This window comes from Musca vetustissima, unplaced genomic scaffold (assembly GCF_032173495.1).
Source record: "Musca vetustissima isolate MV318-11 ecotype Yass unplaced genomic scaffold, APGP_CSIRO_Mvet_v1 utg58653, whole genome shotgun sequence".
Lineage (NCBI taxonomy): Eukaryota > Metazoa > Arthropoda > Insecta > Diptera > Muscidae > Musca > Musca vetustissima.
Window position 1 is genome coordinate 734 of NW_026876196.1, and position 21,829 is coordinate 22,562.

Sequence of the window (21,829 nt, forward strand, 5' to 3'; positions counted from 1 at the left end):
AATAGCGTTGGCCAACAGATGCTACAATGTCCTAAGTAAGCAGTTTAGAAACAAGGCCTTCAGTATGGTCGGGCGGGATCTACTGTTATATGGATCTGAAGCATGGTTACTTACACAAGCAGATGAGACAACTCTTGAAGTCTTTCAGAGAAAAATTCTCCGAAATATCTATGGACCGTTCTGCATACACAGTGAATATCACCGTCGAATGAAGCATGAATTGTACCATCTATTCTCGAACATCGACATAGTCAGACGTATCCAGCTGCAGCGACTACGTTGGCTAGGTCATGTTGTGAGAATGGATTAAGATGCTTCAGCTCAAAAGGCATATAAAAACAAGCCTACAGATGGTTCACGCAATAGGGAAAGTCCACGAATTCGACGGAAAGATTAAGTGCAAGACAACTTTTAGGAACATGGTCTTTCAAATTGGAAGAAGCTGCGCATCAGACCGACGCGACTTGAAATCTTTTTTATAGTTCTATCTCATATTTATTTTATTTTGACTTCTGTCACAAGCTTGCTTTTACATTTGAAAATGTTTAATAATTATCCATGTGTAAACTGATTTTTGACATACTGTTTACTTTTGTCAGATTCCATATTTCATACAGTACGACCGCCGCTCGTTGATTGTGTTCAAACGTCAAACGTTTCACAATCAGCTGTTGTTAACATCAAGTGTTGGGAACTATTAGAAAAAATTGAAATACAACCATTTTTGTGTCGCGATTTTCTTCAGATTTCTAACATGAATAAAATTTGCAAAAGTTTTATATCCATGCTAAGTCATGGCCACATCCAAAAAACCTATACCTCAGCTGCCGTTTTAGGTAGAAATCTATCGTTTAAAAGCGATTTGTCGTTGGACAAACTCTATCCCGGCAGTCGTTTGCAAATGTACACGCCGCCACCGGTAAGCAGACGATTTTATAATTCTTGAGTGGGAATTTTATATCTAATGATTTGTGTTTATCTTCAGCCCGCCAATAAAGATGAGAAATTTTCCGGTTTTATACCAATAAATAAATTGGAAATTACCTACAGTCGCAGTTCGGGACCGGGTGGTCAACATGTCAATACGGTCAATACAAAAGTTGATGTACGTTTTAAATTGTCCGAAGCCGATTGGATACCAGAGAAAACACGTCAAAAGCTTTTAAATTCGGTAAGGATGATTATAATAATCTTAAATCCGAGTTATACTTCAACTGGTATTGTTCTGAAATCTATCTGACAGAAGCATTCTTTCTTATAATATATACGTGAGATATGGACCTATCTATATATATTTATCTAAATCAGAACCCGATTTCATTATGGGCTCAATTCGGTACTCTATGTAAAATTTCGTCTCAATCGGAAAAACATTGGACCATTGACACCCTGTCGGACCATAATACACATGGACCTATATCTAAACGGTGAATCCATTTCCAATTTTAAATCGGAAATGGAATCGGCTAAAGACCAAATAGCTGTGACGAATTTTATCTCATTCATAAAAATGCGTGGACCGACAGTCAGACAAAATACTCGAATGTAGTATTAGAGTCCATAAATTAAAAGATTTCACAACAATCCTTATAGAATTCGTATATACATATATTTTTTAGTTCCTATTAATATAACTAATTCAAGTTTATTCCTTTTTTTTTTGTACAGCTGCAAAATAAAATCACCAAAGAAGGCTACTATGTTGTCAAAAGTGATTTGACCCGTTCCCAGCAAATGAATTTGGCCGATGCCTTGGAGAAATTACGTGCCCTTATTAGAGAATATGAAATTGAGGCTCCACCACCATCCGAAGAGACTTTGGAAAAACTGCGTAAGAGGTAAGGCAATGGGTAAATAATTACCTTTACTATCGGCTGTATGTGACAAATTTTTATAGGAAACTTTCAATTCAGCATGGCTGAATGTGAATTTCTATAGGAAAATTTGAATTCAGCCTGGCTGAATGTGAATTTCTATAGGAAATTTTTAATTCAGCCTGGCTGAATGTGAATTTCTATAGGAAATTTTTAATTCAGCCTGGCTGAATGTGAATTTCTATAGGAAATTTTTAATTCAGCCTGGCTGAATGTGAATTTCTATAGGAAATTTTTAATTCAGCCTGGCTGAATGTGAATTTCTATAGGAAATTTTTAATTCAGCCTGGCTGAATGTGAATTTCTATAGGAAATTTTTAATTCAGCCTGGCTGAATGTGAATTTCTATAGGAAATTTTTAATTCAGCCTGGCTGAATGTGAATTTCTATAGGAAATTTTTAATTCAGCCTGGCTGAATGTGAATTTCTATAGGAAATTTTTAATTCAGCCTGGCTGAACGTGAATTTCTATAGGAAATTTTCAATTCAGCCTGGCTGAATGTAAATTTCCGTAGGAAATTTTCAATTTAGTGTGGTTGTATGTGAATTTCTGTAGGAAACCTTTAATTCAACATGGCTGAAGAGAAATTTCTATAGGAAATTTTCGATTCAGCATGGCTGTATGTGATTTTTTTTGTAAGGAAATTTTCAATTAAGCCTGTCTGAATGAACAATTTCAATTTTGTTTTCTTCCTTTCCAGACAAGAAAAAGCCGCCCGTGAACGTCTCTTTCAAAAACGCCAAAGATCACAAACCAAGGCTGATCGCCAAGGACCATCATTAGCTGATTTATAAAAAAATTAACACCCCAGTATATAAGTTCTTCGATTATTTTTGTTATCATTTAAAAAAATGTGTTGTTATTAAAAAATAATAAATAAGAATAAAAAACGAGATATTCTCATTTTTGAAAACACCTGAGGGAAATCAAGTACATTTTTCATTTATTTATTGTTTTTCTTTATAGGTTATGTAGTTTCTTTGTTTTTGGTGTAGTTACAAAAAACCAAGTTTTACACAAGAAGAATCTTCTCTTTATACTAACAACATTATTATTATTATAAAAAATCATATCAAACAACAAAAAAAGTGTTTTTTAGCTAAACAAATAACAAATTACCCTAAATACACAGAACGAAAGAAAGGACAAGGGGAAAGAGGAAAAATTAAACAAAAACAGAAAATATTGGGAAAAATATCAAAAATTATAATAAAAAATAATATTTATAATAAATGTTTTGTTAATTGTTGTTAGTTTTTCTTTCATTATTGTTGTTGTTCTCTTTTGTTTATTTTTTGTTCGATAATAATATAATAGCCTAGTGAAAAAAATCAAACATTATTTTTAATGAAATATAGTAGTATAACAATACAAATTATACAATAATTGTAAATTGTTATTATTTTTGTTTTTTTTATACAATTTTGGGAGGGTTTATATATAATCTAGTTTTTTATTTTTTAATTTATTTTATTTTAGTTATTAACTACCTAAAATATGAAAGTGGTATTTTTGTTGTTGTGGTTTAAGTATACTGATGATGTAAGTCACACGCACACGCCCATAAGACCGATCCATACTCATTTTATTTACCTAATTCTATATACAAATAAATATAGATTTTAGTTGTTTACGCATCCGATGGATTTAATGGTTGCAGTGGATCATCTTCGGCTGGGGTTACAATAAATTTGCGTCGGTTCTTTTCTCCGGCCATGGATGGTGTATTTGTGCAGGAGTTGAATTTTGAGGAGTCGGGTGTAACAATTTTAACGGTGGGTGGATTAACCTTGGAGGGCATTGTTGAGCAACGGGAACGGGGTAGCTGAAAAAAAATTAAAACTTAATTTTTTTCAAGAATATTTTCTCAATGTCCATCATGGCACTAGGCGTATAGTTTTTAAGCATTTTTTTATCAAGGCCCATCATAGCACGAGGGGTCGATTTTCTAAGAAAAAATTTCCCATATTTCATTTACTTACATTTTCACTTAGCAGTTTATAGGACGATGCAAAATCCACCATGCGTCCAGTGGGTCGGCGACCCAAACCAAATCTATGCCTAAAATTGAAAATAAAAAAAAAAAAACAAATTAATTCTTGCTCCATCTCCCCCTTCAATTTGCCCACTTACATTTTCTCCTTCATCGTTGTCTGATGCGTTATGGTCGCATACAGTTGATCGATTTGATGTACCGTCGAATAATTACCACGCATCGGTTCATATGATGTCTCGAAGGGATGACGAGTACCGACCGGCGACCATGTATGCTGATAGGCAGCATCATCCATTTGTATCGTTCTCAATATATCATAATTAATACCCAAGGCTTTTTGATCCTCTTGCGGCAGGTGAGCATATTCATCCATAATAACATTATCGCTATCGAGACGACGACGTTTAAGGTGACGGGCAATTTTAATATCATGTTTCCAAAATTCACGATTATTTCCGGAAATCGGTGCGATTTCTTTTAGTTTCAATACCACAATGCCCATAACATAAATGCAGAGAATATTCGAAATGGTCAGGCACATACTGATTGTGGCCAAGACAGCCAATTCATTGGCTTGATTTTCCGAATATTGTGTGGTCTTCACCACCTGTGGGAATTTAGTTTCATCGTTTTCATAGCATTTATAGATTAAGGCTATGGCCCAAAGGAGACCCTGGAAGGAAAACAATTAATGAATTTAGTACAAAAAACTTCAATTTCTATAGGAAATTTTCATATTCAGCCTGGCTGATTGGGAATTTCGATAGAAAATTTTGAATTCTGCCTGGCTGAATGAACAAATTCTATAAGAAATTTTCAATTCAGACCGGTTGAATAGACATTTCTATAGGAATTTTTCAATTCAGCTTGGCTGAATGGGAATTTCTATAGGAAAGTTTCAATTCAAATTTTTTTGAATAGAAATTTCTATAGAAAATTTTCAATTCAGCCTGGCTGAATGTAAAAAATTAACAGTTTTTAATAATTTTAATAAAAAATAATGAAAAACAAATCTCACCGAATTAACTGCAGGTGGCAACAACGAAGCTGAAATTGCCACACCAACCAATGATCCGATATTACCACCCAATATACCAATAGCAGCCGCTGCACCCGATGGTATCGCCGTAAATACACCCACAATCAAGGAATGTAATTCACATCTCGATAGAATTTCAGCGGTTAGACCTTCACCAATGCTATAACGTTCATCGGTGGTACAGACAATAATACCGAATACAAAACCGACCAATACCGCAGCACAAATACCAAACAATTCATTGACCATACCCAAACGGAACAGTGACTTATCCTTAATGACTGTACCGAAGATGGTGGCAATAATGGGACCCATTAACGGTGATACTAACATACTAGATGCCAAGAATATGGTGCTATTCTCGATTAAACCGAAAGCGGCTAGGACCCTATAAAGAGCGGGAGAACAATCGAAATCTAGAATTTCTCTTAGGTCAAACATAGAAAGGGTCCTACTTACGCCGCTGAGATCAATAATACTACAAAATCAAATGTAATTGATGCATCCTCGCGTACATTTCGTACAATTTGTGTTACATTTAAACGACTACGGACGGAATTCATAAAACGCTCCCAGGCGCTTTGTTTTTTGTCGAAATTGCTGTAAATAGATAGATGTAATTTAGAATGGGGTTAATAACCTTGAATACTGCTATTGGTGTTGTTGTAAAACTTACTCAGCATTATCGTCATTATCTTCATCATCTTCGTCTTTTGTTGAAAATGCCTTGGAGGCAATACAATTCATAACCGAAACGGATGAACCCTCACGATCGCCAATACCCCATTCATTGAAATCGTCCAATATTTTTTCATAGGTTTCATTGAATTCGACAGTGAAAGAGACCTGCAAAAAAATTGAAAAAAAAGAAAACATGAAAAAGGTGTCGGAATTTTAAACACGTGATGTGGTTATGAAGTTTCGATATTTTTAGGGTTTTAGTCGGATTCAGCCAACTGAAGTGGCTATCTATATTAATAAAAGAGTCAAGTGATTGAGTACGATTCATCAACACGCAGACGAAACGCCTGAAGCTAGTGAAATTTGAAATACGAAAAAAAACTAAACAGTATTAAAATTTTTATAATTTAAATTTGGAGGTAGGGATGGAGTTGGAATCCTAAAATTTGAAATATGAAAAATATGTATAATTGAACTAAGAAGTATGTTTTGGAAATTTGTGCTACTAATGGTACCAAATTTTGATTTAGTAGATAGATCTGGAAACCTTAAAATTTTAAATTAAGATTACTATTGGATAGGGGTATGGGTATGTAGGAAGTTTTGGAAAATCGTACTTATGGGCACTGAATTTGGTACAATTTGGATGTGTTTGAACCGAACGGGCTGAAATCCTGAAATTGAGACATATGATTTCTAATGGAGGGTAGATGTAGGTTGTTATCGAATTTGGTATAATTAGGATATGAAACTCGAATCATGAAATTTGGAATTAGTTTAAAAAATAGTACGAAAGGTAATAAATGGTACCAAATTTAGTATAGAGCGAGATATATTTGCGGACTGACTTGGTGTATAGGGTTGAGATATGGAAGTATTTTTGAAAATAGTACGTATTTCCAAAAATAAGCCTGAGCAAATCGAGATGTACTGTAGTCAGAATGAAGTTTTACCAATGAATAAAACAACAAACAGAAATCTTTTGCGCAGGCACATCCTCCTGTAGAGATGAAGAAGGAAACCTGTTGACAGAAGCAGACAGTGTGATGACGATCTGGAAGGAGCATATTGCAATGCTTTTGGTGTCAACTAGGGTCGGTGAAGAAGATAACCCAGAACCAATAAGAGATTACATCATAGATTGTATATCACCTAGCCAAGATGGGGTCAGAGTAGCAATCAATCGGCTGAAGAATAATAAAGCAGCAGGTGCCGATGGATTACCAGCCCAACTATTCAAGGCTGGTGGTAAGATGCTGATCAGGACCATGCACCAACTGATTAGTACAATTTGGCTAGAGAAATGCATGACCAATGATTGGAACACTTCAGAATCCTTTATTCCCTGCACAAAAAAGATACAAGACGGCATTTACCAACTATAGAGGAATTAGTCTTCTTCCCATCGCACATAAAGTGCTATTCAGCGTGCTGTGTGAAAGACTGAAGTCAATGGTCAATGACATTATTAAACCGTACCAATGCGGCTTCAGACCTGGCAAATCCACCAACACATCGACACATTCCACCTATTCGTCGACTATAAATTCGCATTCGACAGCCCTATCCGTTAAGAGGTGGTTTAAGCCATGTCTGCGTTCGGCATTCCTTCAAAATTAATTCGGCCATGCAGGATAACTTTAACTGGCACAAGATCAGCAGTTATAGTCGGAAAGGACCTCTCGGAGCCCTTTAATACCGAACGAGGATTCATCACGTGAGTATAATGCGTATACTTGTGGTGTTGTTGGTATATTTTGTGTAGTTGTTGCTTTTGCCGGCAACTATTAACTCAAGGCTCTAAATTCGTCCGGATTTCGTCTTTATAACAGATCCTTCGTCTATGCGGGAATCTGTACACAAGATGACAGTTTGCCGTGTGACCTGTTTAACATCCTGCTGGAAAAGGTCATACGAGATGCAAATGCGAACAGAAATGGCACTCTGTACACCAAACAACACATGTTACACGCCGATGACATCGATATAATGGGTCAAACATTGCGAGCGGTAACAGCCACCTTTAAACAAATTGAGAAGGAATCTGCCAAAGTGTGTCTGGCAGTAAATGGCGAGAAGACCAAGCTGGTGGTATCAATGCGTAAGACGTCCAGTAAACTTGGATCAAGTGTGGAACTTGAGAACTACAGCTTCGAGGTAGTCGAAGTTGTTATATACCTATGTACCGCTATAAATAAAATTAATGACATCAGAACATCAGTTTAGAAACAAGACCACCTTCCAACAGACCAAACTCACACTCTACAAGACGCTGATACTAAACGTGCTGTTGTATGGATCTGAAGCGTGGGTATTTGCGCAAGCAGATGAGGCAGCTCTTGGGTGAGTGAGAGAAAAATTCTCCGAAAGATCTACGGACCGATATGCGTCGACGGTGAATATCGCCGTCGAAAGAACCATAAGCTGTACTAGCTATTCTCGGACATCGGCATTGTTAGACTATGTAGGTGCAGCGACTACATTGGCTATGTCATGTTGTGAGAATGGTCATGTTGGAGAATGGAATAAAGCGAGCCTACTGATGGTTCACGCAGAAGGGGAAGGCCACGAATCCGATGGAAAGATCAAGTAGAAGACAAAATCTCGGAACGTGGTCTTTCAAATTGGAGGAGATGCGCACAAGACAGACGCGCTTGGAAGAACCGTTCTGTAATAAGCCAGCTAAGTAAGTAATATTCTTTGTATGTTACCAACAATATTTTTCGAATTTAAAATGAACAAATGAAATGTTATGAGTTTCAAATGGAATTTTATTAATTTCAAATGCAATCCTTTGAATTTCAAATGGAATTCTATGAATTTTGAAAGGTATTCTATGAATTACAAATTAAATTCTCGTATTACATCTGATATGTTATGATGAATGGCAAATGGAATTATCGAAATACATTTGATATGTTTTGAATAACATATGAAAAAGGTGTAGAATCAGTTGATCAACCTGATTTTAATTTAGAAATGAAGTTTGGTTAAATACAAGTTAAATCTTCGAATTTTTAAACCAAGCTTATTGTCTGAAACATATACGACCCAAAGGTAAATGGGCTCTAAAAAATATATATCGAAAGGCGTATTTTTAATTCTTAAGGCTGAGCGTACAAAAATACAAAAAAAATATTTATAATTTCCAGTTATATATTTTGTCATGTGACCGATTATTAGTTCAATTCCTTTTGTTAAGATTATAGTAGTCTTATGACCGATCACTTACAGATTACTGCAATATAATAAACTGATTAAGAAAATTATTTATTCCAATTTATAACATAACAGTTGATGATAACATAAACAGAATGCATATTTTATTTAAACATAAATGTTTTTTTGGCTGACAATGGGAGAACGATTTTTTCCATCAGATTATTTTAAAATGTATGCACACGAGGTATTTCTAATTAAGAGTATAATTAATGAATTATAATCATAAACAAAAAATAATTAATATATTAAATTGCATTTTTAGAACCTGCTGAGAATGCCTAATATTTGTTTATATGCTGGTAGTAGGTGGCATAAGTACAGTTAGATTTTTTGCAATGATAGCCTAAAAAATATTAGTGGTGTCTTTTGACCGATACAAAAGTACATTTTATAAATAAAATAGAACATTAAAAATATAATCGAAATATTTAAGTATGCCTGGTAAGTATTGTCAAAAATACTTCTGATCAATTGGCAAATTTAAATTATTGATCAGGATCAGTAATTAATATTTTAAATTAAAAAAAAATAATTTTTAGATCATTAATATTTTTAAAAGTCGACTATTGTTCAAAAATCATTTAAAAATCCAAAACAAATAATCATTTGAAAATCTCCCGCCCCATTCGCTAAGTTATTTAACTTTTATTTTCAATAACACATGCCAATAAAATTCACATACAAATTATCCATAATCAATATCTTAATCGAAAAAATGTGGTCAAAAAAAAAAAAAAAAAAAAAATCGAAAACGAAAACGAAAACAAGAAATATTTTCATTTTTTATTAATTTATGGGCTACTTTCATATCAAAAAATTTTGGGTACCAAAATTTTGTGAGCTCAGATATTTTTTTGTGTTAACGGTATAAACACTTTCTTGATATATGAATGACGTTCAGAACCTGTATAATATGTATATATAACCTGTCATTTATGTGTGTGTTTTTTCATATCATTCCGACAGATTGTCTGAAATGTTTTGAGATTTTATTTGTGATTATAATATGTCTTAACAACAAAGTTCGTCCATACGTGTGGCGTTTATCAAAGAGGCAAGCTTGATTTATGACCTGCAATGATTTTGACAAAAATTAAACAAACATTTTTTACAATTAATCTCTAAGGGGTTTTCGACAAAAATTCAAGTGATGCTTTGAATTTTTAAAAATAATCACTTACGCCATCTGTTGTGAAAAAAATATTAGTAAATATGGTATTTTATCAGTTGAATTGTATTTTTGCTAAATAAAGATTAGAGTAAATTAAGTATTTTCAAAATTGTTCGGGGATTTTATGATCTATATCGGAGGCAACATTATTTTCTCAAATTTGAGATGACTAATTCCTTGGTGATTTTTCAAATTTCTTGTAACTTCCTTCAATTTGGCCATATTACATTGGCTTCGGAAAATGTTATGATGTGGACTTGGGACTTCCCTCAAAACATTGTTAAGCTGAAATCCTAACAAAAAAATTTTCAATATTTTTTAGACATTATTATTAATTTTTCAATTATAAAAATTGCCTGTTTTTTGCCTATTAATTTTCCAACAGACATTTTATTTTGAGTGTATGCGATCAAAAATCCATTTCACATTTCCCCATCGTCAAAGTCGTGCCCAATGTAATTTTAAATACAAAATGCAATCACGAGAGTGAATTAGTGGAAAAGCGCATACGAAAATCAAATCAAAGAACTTCCGACATACGACATAAAAGTCACATAAATTAGACAGCCAGTCAGTCGTTGTTGCCGAAAATGGGAAATTCAACAATTAATAAGGAACAATAGGTTTGTTCGATAATGCAGTGATTACAAATAAAAAAATATTGGACGTAATGTTCTACGGACCCCTTCGAAGTTATGGCGTCTAGAAATCCATTACGAAAAAATACAAAATTTCTGGAAAATTTGGGTATTCATATTCACTGGTTCATATTTCAGATAGTTTGTGAGATACATCGACAAATCTGTACCAGGACAGAGATATGAGTTTGTGGATTCATAATCTGGTCGTTCAAGTAATTACTCCAAGCCAGCCCGAAGTTATGGCCTCTAGAAACCCATTACGCAAAAATTCCAATATTTTGGAAATTTGGGTACTCATGTTTCCTGGGCCATATCTCGGATAGTTTTTAAAATATATGACAAAATACACACAAATAAATTTTGGGGATCTTTTCTAGGGACAGATATTCATAATTTGTAGTATGAAGATTTGCGAGGCGTTTAGGACACAAACTGTTAAAATCAACATATTTTACATTATTTTAAGAAAAATCAACTTCAATATTTTTTTAATCAAAAAAGTTTGCGAACAAACCTATTGTCTATGAGTTGCATTTGTTGCTTTGTTTTAATCTAATTTTGGATATTCCACAATTCATTTGTTACCATTTTCGTGTTGAACATGATTTAAAATTAAAAAAAAAAAAACGCAATCCTAATGTAATATGAGAAAGAGGAAAAAAATAAACGAACTTCAAAACTACTTAAAATTACAGACCTTGAGACTTTCAAATGACACCAAATTAGATAAATGTTAATGATAAAAAATGTAAAAACGATGTTATATTCCTCCGCCATGAGGTCGACATTTAAAAACCAGTAAAGAAAGTTCAAAAGTCGGACGGGCCGACTGTATGTTACCAAAAAAAAAAAAGAACCAACTTGGATCCCCTTAAAATCAGTAATTCACAACACGCTTACAAAACTTGAATAACTCTGACTTTACATTAGCATCCTTCCTTGACATAGAGGGAGCCTTTAATAATGTCAAGCTTGAATCTAACCACAAACCTCTAGTAATCACAGGAATCTTCTCTACTCTGGTAGATTGGGTTGATGTGATGCTAAAAAACAGAATAATCAACGCACACATTGGAGAGAGGAGTTCCATGAGGGAATTTGTCAATAGGGGTACACCGCAGAGTGGAGTTTTATAACCCCTGCTCTGAATCAATTTCAACAAAAGTTCTTGGCCTCCAACATGAAGTAATTTCAATGCGCTATGCAAAAATTTTATCACATTTGGATAAGCATTTACAAAAAATCGGGCGAATATATATATGGGAGACAGCAACGTACCTTAATACTACTATAATATATATAATACGTACTTATAATATTTCGTTGAACCACATAATGCAATTTTGGGTACTGTTCTATGGAAAGCTATTGATATATATTTTTCCGAAAACTGGAGGTACAGTTGCATGTCGGAGGCTACACATAAACGTGTACCGATATCAATCAATTTTGGTAGAAAGATTTACGACCCAATAAGAACGCCAAATCTTCAATCAGACGCCTTGTACATATCAAGTCTTGTGCATATCAAGTCTTTTTGATCTTTAAGTCCCCTTATAAATTTCTTAAAAATCCACGCATTCCGCCTATCAAGTCTTCCTCAAAGTTCCTTAAAAATCCACGCCTTCCCCCTATAAAGTCTTCTTTAAAGTTCCTTAAAAAATCCACGCCTTACGGCTAGGAAATTTTCCTTCAAACTTCCTTAAAAAATCCATGTCTTACGGCTATGAAGTTTTCTAAGCCTTATGGCAAACAAATATTTCTTTAAAATTCCTTAAAAAATCCACGCCTTATGGCTACTAAGTCTTCCTTCAAAATTTTCTTAAAAAATCCACGCCTTATGGCTACTAAGTCTTCCTTCAAAGTTGCTTAAAAATTCCACGCCTTACGGCTATAAAATCTTACTTCAAAGTTCTTTAAAAAATTTCACGCCTTCTGGCTATCAAGTCTTCATTCAAAAATCCTTAAAAAATCCATGGGTTGTGGCTATAAAATTTTTCTTTAAAAGTTCCTTACGGCTATAAAATCCTCCTTAAATAAATCCACGGGTTGTGGCTATAAAATCTTTCTTTAAAAGTTCCTTACGGCTATAAAATCCTCCTTAAAAAATCCACGGGTTGTGGCTATAAAATCTTTTTTTAAAAGTTCCTTACGGCTATAAAATCCTTCTTAAAAAATCCACGCCTGATGGCTATGAAATCTTTCTTTAAAGTTCCTTAATAAAATCCACGCCTTATGGCCATCAAATCTTCCTTCAAAGTTCCTTAAAAAATCCACTCCTTTGTGGCTATCAAGTCTTCCTTCAAAGTTCTTTAAAAAATCGACACCTTACAGCTATCAAATCATCCTTTAAAGAAGTTCCTTAAAAATCCACTCCTTACGGCTATCAAAGCTTCATTCAAGATTCCTTAAAAACCTACCCTTGAGACTATTAAGTCTTCATTCAAGGTTCTTTAAAAAATTATCGCCTTGTGCCTCGCAAGTCTTGCCTTCAAAGTTCCATACCTTGAGGCCCCATTCAACTTTCAATCTTTCCCTTAATGATTTCAAATTAAAATCATATCATTCTAAACTGTCGTATAGGAATGCGAATTTAGTCAAAACTTTCACTGACAAATATTTATATTTAATATCGAAACCGTAACCTCCATTTCGATATTGAATTTTGAATTTTGTTCTGTACAAAATCAATGAAATCTGCTAAAAAACCTGAAACCTGGTATATTTCTGTTACTAATAACAAAACAATTTTTTTTCAACCTGAAACCTGGTATATTTCTGTTACTAATAACAAAACTATTTTTTTCATAAACCGCAAATATTTTTGTCGCCAACAAATAAATAATTGTAACAAAACTCAAATATTTGAATCGAAAAAAATGGGAAAACAAAAATTTCAATTAACATAATTTTGTTAATTTAAAATTAAATAGACAGTCCCCCCGTCTACCTTATTCTAAATTCAGACTAATGTTGAAATAACATACTGCTAGGAGAGCTAAGTAACAAAAAAAAAAAAAAAAAGGTAAAGTGTGATGCCAATTGGAAACTAAGATAATGTTTTTGTTGTTCTTTGTTGGTTATACTCCGGTCCGAAAAAAAGAAGAGAGATAATAAACAGGTTGATTGATTTTCGGTTTTTTTTTTTTGGTGTGGTTAACTTTCATACCCTTGATTGCTTATTTAATCAGATTCACAAGCGAACGTACGTACGTATGTGCTATATACATATATAAATATCAATTATGTATTACTACTACCCAAGAAAATAAAAAACTAGAAACTCTAATGTGACGATAATCAACATCAACGATTTGTTTTTTTTCGGCATTTCAAGTTCAATGTTTGTTGTATTTTATTCCGATATGTTTTGGGGGTTTTATTTTTGTTTATTTTTTTTTTTTAGTTTGGGGGAATAAATGACAGGTACTCGAAAAGTAGTCATTAGATACAGTTTGAAAACATTTAGGATTTGTTTGTTGTTTTAAATTTGGTGTGGGGAAGCAAATTGTTGCGTCCAATGGCTAATTAATAAAAATATGTCCAGTTATGGTAAAATAAACTGGCGCCTTATTATGCCATTTTAATTTCAATTTCGCTTTTCAATATCAAGTTTCGTGTTTTTTTTAATTATCAAATCCTTGTGGCGAGAATTTTGCATTTAGAAGTTAATATATTTGAAATTAAAGCAGTCAGAACGATTATGAATTCTATTAAAATAAATAAAAAGGTTAGAAATGACTGGAATTTAATATTTATTGAAATAAGATAGGAAAGGCCCATATAGTCGGACAGAGCTGACTATATGATAATGTAACCAATTTGGGTAGAGATTTTCAAAAGATACTACTTGTAAGCTATGAAACTTCAGAAATACTCCTAATTAAATAAAAAATAATAAACACAATTTAAAAAGTGTCAGTCTATGTTGCCGGCAGATATACAGTGTGAGATAAAAAACTGCAACGCCTTATGCCTATGAAATTTTCCTTCAAAGTTGCTTAAAAAATCCACGCCTTACGGCTATCAAATCTTCTTTTAAAGTTCCTTAAAAATCCATGCCTTGTGCCTATCAAGTTTTCCCTTCAAAGATCCTTAAAAATCAAAGTATTGTGCCTATCAAGTCTTCCCTATCAAGTCTTCTTTTAAAGTTCCTTAAAAAATCCACGTCCCTAAAAAATCCACACCTAACGGCTATGAAATTTTCCTTCAAAGTCCCTAAAAAACCCACACCTTACGGCTATGAAATTTTCCTTCAAAGTTGGTTAAAAAAAATCCGCGCCTTATGGCTATCAAATCTTTCTTCAAAGTCCCTTAAAAAATCTACGCCCTACGGCTAAGAAATATTACTTCTAAATTTCCACGCCTTATGGCTTAAAAAATCTACGCCTTACGGCTATGAAATCTTCTTTTAAATTTCCTTAAAAATCCATGCCTTGTGCCTATCAAGCCTTCCCTTCAAAGTTCCTTAGAAAATCCACGCCTTACGGCTATCAAATCTTCCTTCAAAGTGGCTTAAAAATCCACGCCTTATGGGTATCAAATCTTCCTTCAAAGTCCCTTAAAAAATCCACACCTAACGGCTATGAAATCTTTCTTCAAAGTCCCTAAAAATCCAATGGGTCCCATCTTCGGAGGACTTTGTCAAGGCTTGGTAAAGATAATAGGTTGGACAAAGTTTGCTTCAAATCGGACATTCCATTCGCTAGATATTCGATTTATGAATATTAAAAATGTTGACCGTTTGTAGGGGAGGTACCAAGGGAGTGGACTAATGGATCCCATCTTTGAATTTTATCTAGTTTGGTTCAAATCGGACAGTCGTTTCGAATGATTTTAATTTTTTACCAGAAGGACTGGACCGATATTTCCCATCTTCGAACTTGAACTAAGATGAGAAAAAATATTACGATGTTCAAAGTTTGGATGAAACCGGTTATTCGCTTCGAGAATTATCGTGTGCACAATCCTGTCAGACAGATATACAGACGGGCGGACTTTGTAAATTGACTCCAAATTGTTTAAAACGGATTTGGTCCAAAGAAACATGGGGTCTAAAATCAATTTTTCGATAAGGCACATTTTTGTCGTATCATTAGCCACATACTGGGGGTGCAATAAATGTCGTTATTTCCGTTACAACATTCTTGCTTAGATTTGAGATCCTTAATTGGATGTGAGTAACTTTATAGAGGTCCGTATCGGTTATAAAGGGTTTAATAGAGGTTAAACTAGGTAAAGAGGAATTCGTTCATAAGTGGTGAAGAGTTCTATTGAGATCTGTACCTGTTCTCAGGCGCTTTAAAGACTAAATTTATGAGGCGGTTAAGAGATCTCAATAGAGGTCCGTTTTGGAGGTAAGAGGTACGCAATAATGGTGAGTCGCTCATTGTCCATAGTCCATATCGGTAAGGTGGTGCTTTGTAGTGGTCGGATGAGAGATGAGATGCTCTATAGAGGTTCATATCGGCGGGGAGAAACTCTATAGATACTCATGTTTGATATTAGAAATTCAATAGAGTTCCATTTCGGTGGCTAGGAACTCATTAGATGTCCTTTATTGGGATGAGTCCGTAATAAGTTATTTTATAGAGGTTCTTATTGGTGAGGACAAAATCTATATGGGTCCATATAAGAGGTGAAGAGCTCTTTGGAGATCTGTATCGGTTAGGAGACGCTTTATAGAGGTCAAGGTATATGGTCAAGAGCTCTATAGTTGATAAGAATACTTCTAGATGTTCGATTTGGAGTTAATAGATTTGCAAATATTGCGAGAAGCTTATTAGAAGTCCATATTGTAGGGTGAGCAGCTTTATAGTCCATATTGGTAATGAGGTGCTTTGTAGTGGTTAGTATATATATTATTAGTATATATATATATATATGATTCAGATCGGCAGTGAGAAACTCTATAAAGATTCTTATCAACGGCGAAAAGCTCTATAGAGGTCCGTTTCGGTGGCGAGGACATCTGTATCGGTTATAAGCGCTATATAGAGGTCAATGTATGTTGTCAAGAGTACTATGGGCGGCATTATTGGTTTGGGGGTAGTAGAGATATTTCTAGAGGTCCGTTTTGGAGGTAATATCTTCGCAATTATGGTGAGAAGCTCATTAGAAATCCATATTGTGGGTTGAGGAGCTTAATATAGAGGTTCATATCGGTAATAATGCGCTTTATCGGTAATAAGGTGCTATATGGGATTCATTATTGGTGAGATATATGTTGTTGTGTGACTCTTTATCGCGGTCCTTATAAGGAGCCCTGTATCGATTATGATACGTTTTATAGAGATTCTTATACGTGCGAATGTGATCCATATAGTTGGTTAGTTAGCTCTATTGAGGTCTGCATTCCGATCAAGAGCTCTATAGCGGTCAAAATATTGGTGTTGAGTAGTTCTGTTATATGAGGTAAAAAATTTCGTTATAAAAAGGATGGGGTAATTTTTGAGTAGTACTTCCTTCACAAAAGCCTTGCTTTGATTCGAATAAAATTTATTTCAAAAAAGGATCACAACTTATTTGAAAAATAAAATGTTTTTAAATTGAACGCCACAATATTTAAATGTGTGAAAATTCTCTTTGGCCAAAATGCGTATTTGGCGCTTCGGAAACATGCCAACAAGTACTATTAACATACCAATAAAATAGCTATGGAATTTGAAAATATGTACTAGTCGCCTGTCACCCTTGATTTGTTGTCGCATTTTTGTTTCTGACTTTTCTTTTTAGTTTCGATTTTTTTGGTGGGAAAATTGCTTTTTCGCGCTTCTTGTTGATGATGACCCTGAAAAGCAATTCAGCATGAGAGCATTTTTTTGCAGAATTTTTGTACAAATGACGACATTTACGAGGATGACATCATTATGTGGGTAGAAAGGGGTAGACAAGAAAATTATGGGAGGAGGATATAATAAAAGAAAAACACAGTGCAAGCAAAAATAAACTATTGCTGGTTTGTATGTGCAGTTTTGTTTTGGTTCGATTGTTGCAGAGCACGGTAATAATCTCAACATAACCACAACCACATTAGTAAATGATTTTTTTATTTTTAGTATGCGGATTAAGTAAAAATAGAAGAAACGAACTGAAAAACCCACAAACAAATATAAACGTAATTAGGTAATTTAGTTAGTGAAAGTCCATCATAATGACCCCTGGCCCATTTCATTAAATTTTCAATCGTTACACCCTCCGCCAGGTAGAGTGAGTCGACATTTTGTTTGCAAAACCTCAAAATATTTGACTGAAAGAAATTAGAGGTGTTGGACTAGCCTTTTCTTAACTGGGCTATAATCGCTCGCCTTTGAATTTGTAACTGAAGTTTTTTCACTGAATTGGACGAAGGATGGTCCCTGAGTACCACATGCACATTGTTCTCTTGCGTCAACGTTATATTTAATATCTTGGGATGGTGGGCTTTGCTAAGATTGTCAGGAGCTTATTAGAAGTCCATATTTGGGTGGTGTATAGCTTTATAGAGGTCCATATCGGTAATGAGGTGCCTTGCAGTGGTTAGTATATATGATTAGTGGCTCTATAAAGGTTCATATCGGCCATGAGAAACTATAGAGATTCATATCAACGGCGAGAAGCTCTATAGAGGTCAGTTTTGGTGGTGAGGAGTTCTGTATCGGTTATTAGGTCCAATGCATGTGGTCAAGTTTTCTATGCCGGTCATTATCGGTTTGGGGGTGGTAGAGATATTTCTAGAGGTCCGCTTTAGAGGTTATACATTCGCAATGATGGCGAGAAACTCATTAGAATTCCATATTTGGGGGTTGAGAAGCTTAATAGAGGGGTCCATATCGGTAATAGGTCAGCTGGAAATCTATATATGTCCGTATAAGTGGTGAGGAGCTCTATTGAGATATGTATTGGTTGCCTGGCTCTTTATCGTGGTTAGTACATATATGATGAGATGTTCTATAAAGGTGAGAAGGTCTATAGAAGTCAGTTTCTATGGCGAGGGACTCCATGGAGGTACTTATTGGAGATAAGTAGCTTCCCCTTAATTAAAAAAAATTAATTCGAACTGAGTTCTATAAACCAATGTAACTTCACCAACTAAAACTTAGTTATGGTAGGAGTATTAAGGTACTAATAGGTGGGTAGTAGGTCTATATAAGTGGAAAACTATGTTGAAGGCAGTTGAAGAGAACTCATAACTCTATAGGCGAATAGCCAGGACTTTCTTAATCTACTCAAAAAATAAGGATAATAAAGTCGAAAGCCACGTTGCAATATTGCTCCCTATATTGGTGATGAGGTTATAGGAATCTTTATAGACATCCGTTTCTGAGGTAATAGACTCAGGTCGGTGGTGAAGAACTCATTACAAGCCCACGTTGTGGTTGAGTATATTTTAAGAGTTCCGTATCGGTATTGAGATGTTTTGTAGTGGCCAGTAAATATGATTAGGAACCCTATAAAGGTTCCTATCGGTAGAAAAAAAAAACTATAAAGAGAACGATTTCGGTGGCAAGGAGCTCATTACATATCATTAATGGCGGTTGAGTAACTTATAGAGTTCCGTATCGCTAATGAGGTTTATCGCAATGGTTAATGTATATAATGAGGGAAAGAAACTTTACAGAGGTGCGTTTCAGGTGCTAGGAGCTCATTAGAGGTTGCTTAAGCTTGGTCCGTACAAGAGGGGAATAGCTCTATTGAGTTCTGCATCGCTTTAGAAAGATCAAGTGCTCTAGAGGAGTCAACATTGGTGTTGAAGTAGTAGGGATATTTATAAAGGTCCGTTTCGGAAGTAGTGAGTCCGCATCGGTGGCCAGGGGGTCATTAGAAGTCTATATAGGTTCTTATAGCTGGGGAGGAGATCTATATAAGTCAGTATAAGTGGTTAAAAGTTCTGCATCGGTTATGAGATACTTTATAGAGGTTCTTATAGGTGGAATGAAGTTCTATATAGGTCCGTATAATAGGTTAGGAGCTCAGAATCGGTTATGATACGCTTTATAGATATTCGTATAAGGGGGTAGGAGATATATATAGGTCCGTATAAGTGGTTAAAGCTCTGCATCGGTTATGAGATGCTTTATAGAGGTTCTTAGAGGTTCGAATGAGATCCATATCAGTGGTTAGAAGCTCTTTTGGGGTCTTTATTACGATAAAGATCTCCATTAGGTTTCAATATTGGTGATGAGTAGCTCTACTACAGAGTTCCAAATAGAACTGTATAGAGATACGTTTAGGTGACGAGAAGCTCTTACAGCTCTACAACAGAGTACCGAATAGAGATGATGTAGCCCACATATAAAGGTGCCGCCTCATTTTCGGTACTATAAATTGACATTCCGTTTTTTGGTAGAAAATTTCTTCTCAATATCAAAAACAGGAAAATAAAAAATATTCTTTAACAAATTCACGCCTTGTTGAAGGTTGAAAAAATATTCTTTAACAAATTCACGCCTTGTTGAAGGTTGAAAAAATATTCTTGAAAAACTACGCCACAGTTGACCATTGACCAAAAATTCTTTAAAAAAAATCCACGCCTAAGTTGAACATTGAAAAAAATATTCTTTAACACATTCACGCCTTGTTGAAGTTTGAAAAAATATTCTTAAAAAACTACGCCACAGTTGACCATTGAAAAAAAAAAAAATTCTTAAAAAACTACGCCTCAGTTGACCATTGAAAAAAATTCTTTAAAAAATCCACGCCTTCGTTGTTCATTGAAAAATTAGTTTAATATTTTTTAAAAAATGCATAGACCACCTATATAAAGGATCCGCATAATTTCGTAGAAACTTTTTTACAATAGGGGTACTAAAATTTGATTTTCCAGGTCGCTGATGGGTACTAAACTTTTTTGCAATTGTTTTGTCATAGCTTCAATATATAAACATCCCGATTCATTTTCGGTTTACCGAAGGTCTTTCCATTTTCCAACCTAACCCACTGACGGAAAATGTTGATTGATATTAGGTTTTTTTTTTGAATGTCCACCTTTGATGGAGGGTATCAAAATTTCGTCTTAACCATTCACTTTCATTATTGTAATTTGGGAGTGAGGGTGGCCTTGTGTGTGTTAATTTTTTGACTTACCTGATACATGCGACCATTTTCATCCTTTGCCCACATGGCATTGGATATTTGACAACGTTTGAGTATGACCCTCAACACCGTTTCCATGCATGTGTCATAGGTCAAGGCCGTATCTGCGGAGGGTTCTTTCTTTTTGCTGGATTTTGATTTTGTTGTCGTTGAACTATCCTGGCCAGAGGCAAGTCTTTCTTTGAGGAAACTCTATATAAGAATGAGTAGAGGGAGAATAAGAAGAACATTAGCTCTGTTTCGGAGGATTCATTCTCGTCTCCGGACTTACTGGAGTATGTATTTTATTAATACTTTTCAAACTACCACCAATGCCATTGGATTTCAGTGAACTACCCTCCCCATGGGTCTTGATAAGATATTCCGATTTTCGCCGACGTTTGGGAAATGTACCAAATTGATTTGGGGTCGAGTTGGGATCATCGCTGGCAGTGGCATTGGTATTATTATCGGATTTCATAGACATCGTCTGTTGTTGTTCCAGGGCAATGGAAACACTTGCACTATCCCCTGTGGCCGTTTCACTGCTGCCATTTGTTTTCCTAGTACCCGTGGGTGTTTGTGTCAAGACAGCCGTTGAGGGTGTCCGACTGGGTGCCATAACTCCAGTGGCACTTTTCAGGGAAATACCACCAGCAAGGGTGGCTGTTTCGGCCTTTTCCGATTTCGCATCATATTTATGGGCTAATATTTCCTGTTTCAGACGCTGTTCCTCGGCCTCGGTGGGTATGGTCACAATAAATAATACCGCGGCCATGGTTGGTTAGTAGGCTATTTAAGTTTCCGCGTTTATTCTTTTAAAATTTTCTATTTAATTTTTTTGTAAAATATGCACTTTTTCTTAAACAAAATTTAATTGTTGTTTTATTTTGTGTGTTTCGTTTTTTTTTTTCTTTCATACAATTTAATGCTCCAGCATTTTTAGTATTTATTTTTTTGTTTTGTTTTCAAAATTTTCGGTTTTCGACTGAATATTTTTTGCCTGTCCGCACAACCAAAGAAAAACACCGACTGAAATGCTTGTTGGGTCGGCGCTCTTCGAATAGCCAGCGTGCCGATGCCGCCTGTTCAAGCAAGCATTCAACAAAACCAAGCAGCCAGCCAGCCAGCTAGACAGCCATCAACACTTA

The 21,829-nt window shown here is 34.8% G+C and overlaps 2 protein-coding genes across 2 annotated transcripts; one reads left to right on the forward strand and one right to left on the reverse strand.

Annotated features, from left to right (window-relative positions):
• The first annotated feature begins 754 nt into the window (after nucleotides 1–754).
• LOC133338676 (large ribosomal subunit protein mL62-like) lies at nucleotides 755–2,675 on the forward strand. Its single transcript, XM_061546846.1, has 4 exons — nucleotides 755–919; nucleotides 986–1,171; nucleotides 1,669–1,838; nucleotides 2,576–2,675. The coding sequence occupies exons 1-4, from the start codon at nucleotides 755–757 to the stop codon at nucleotides 2,667–2,669; spliced, it is 615 nt and encodes a 204-aa protein (XP_061402830.1). The 3' UTR covers nucleotides 2,670–2,675.
• An 830-nt stretch (nucleotides 2,676–3,505) lies between these two features.
• LOC133338675 (uncharacterized) lies at nucleotides 3,506–21,456 on the reverse strand. The gene is made up of 8 exons (XM_061546845.1): nucleotides 20,971–21,456; nucleotides 20,691–20,891; nucleotides 5,587–5,756; nucleotides 5,370–5,510; nucleotides 4,890–5,298; nucleotides 4,009–4,544; nucleotides 3,858–3,936; nucleotides 3,506–3,700 (listed from the first exon to the last, which is right to left on the reverse strand). The coding sequence occupies exons 1-8, from the start codon at nucleotides 21,454–21,456 to the stop codon at nucleotides 3,506–3,508; spliced, it is 2,217 nt and encodes a 738-aa protein (XP_061402829.1).
• Nucleotides 21,457–21,829: the final 373 nt, after the last annotated feature.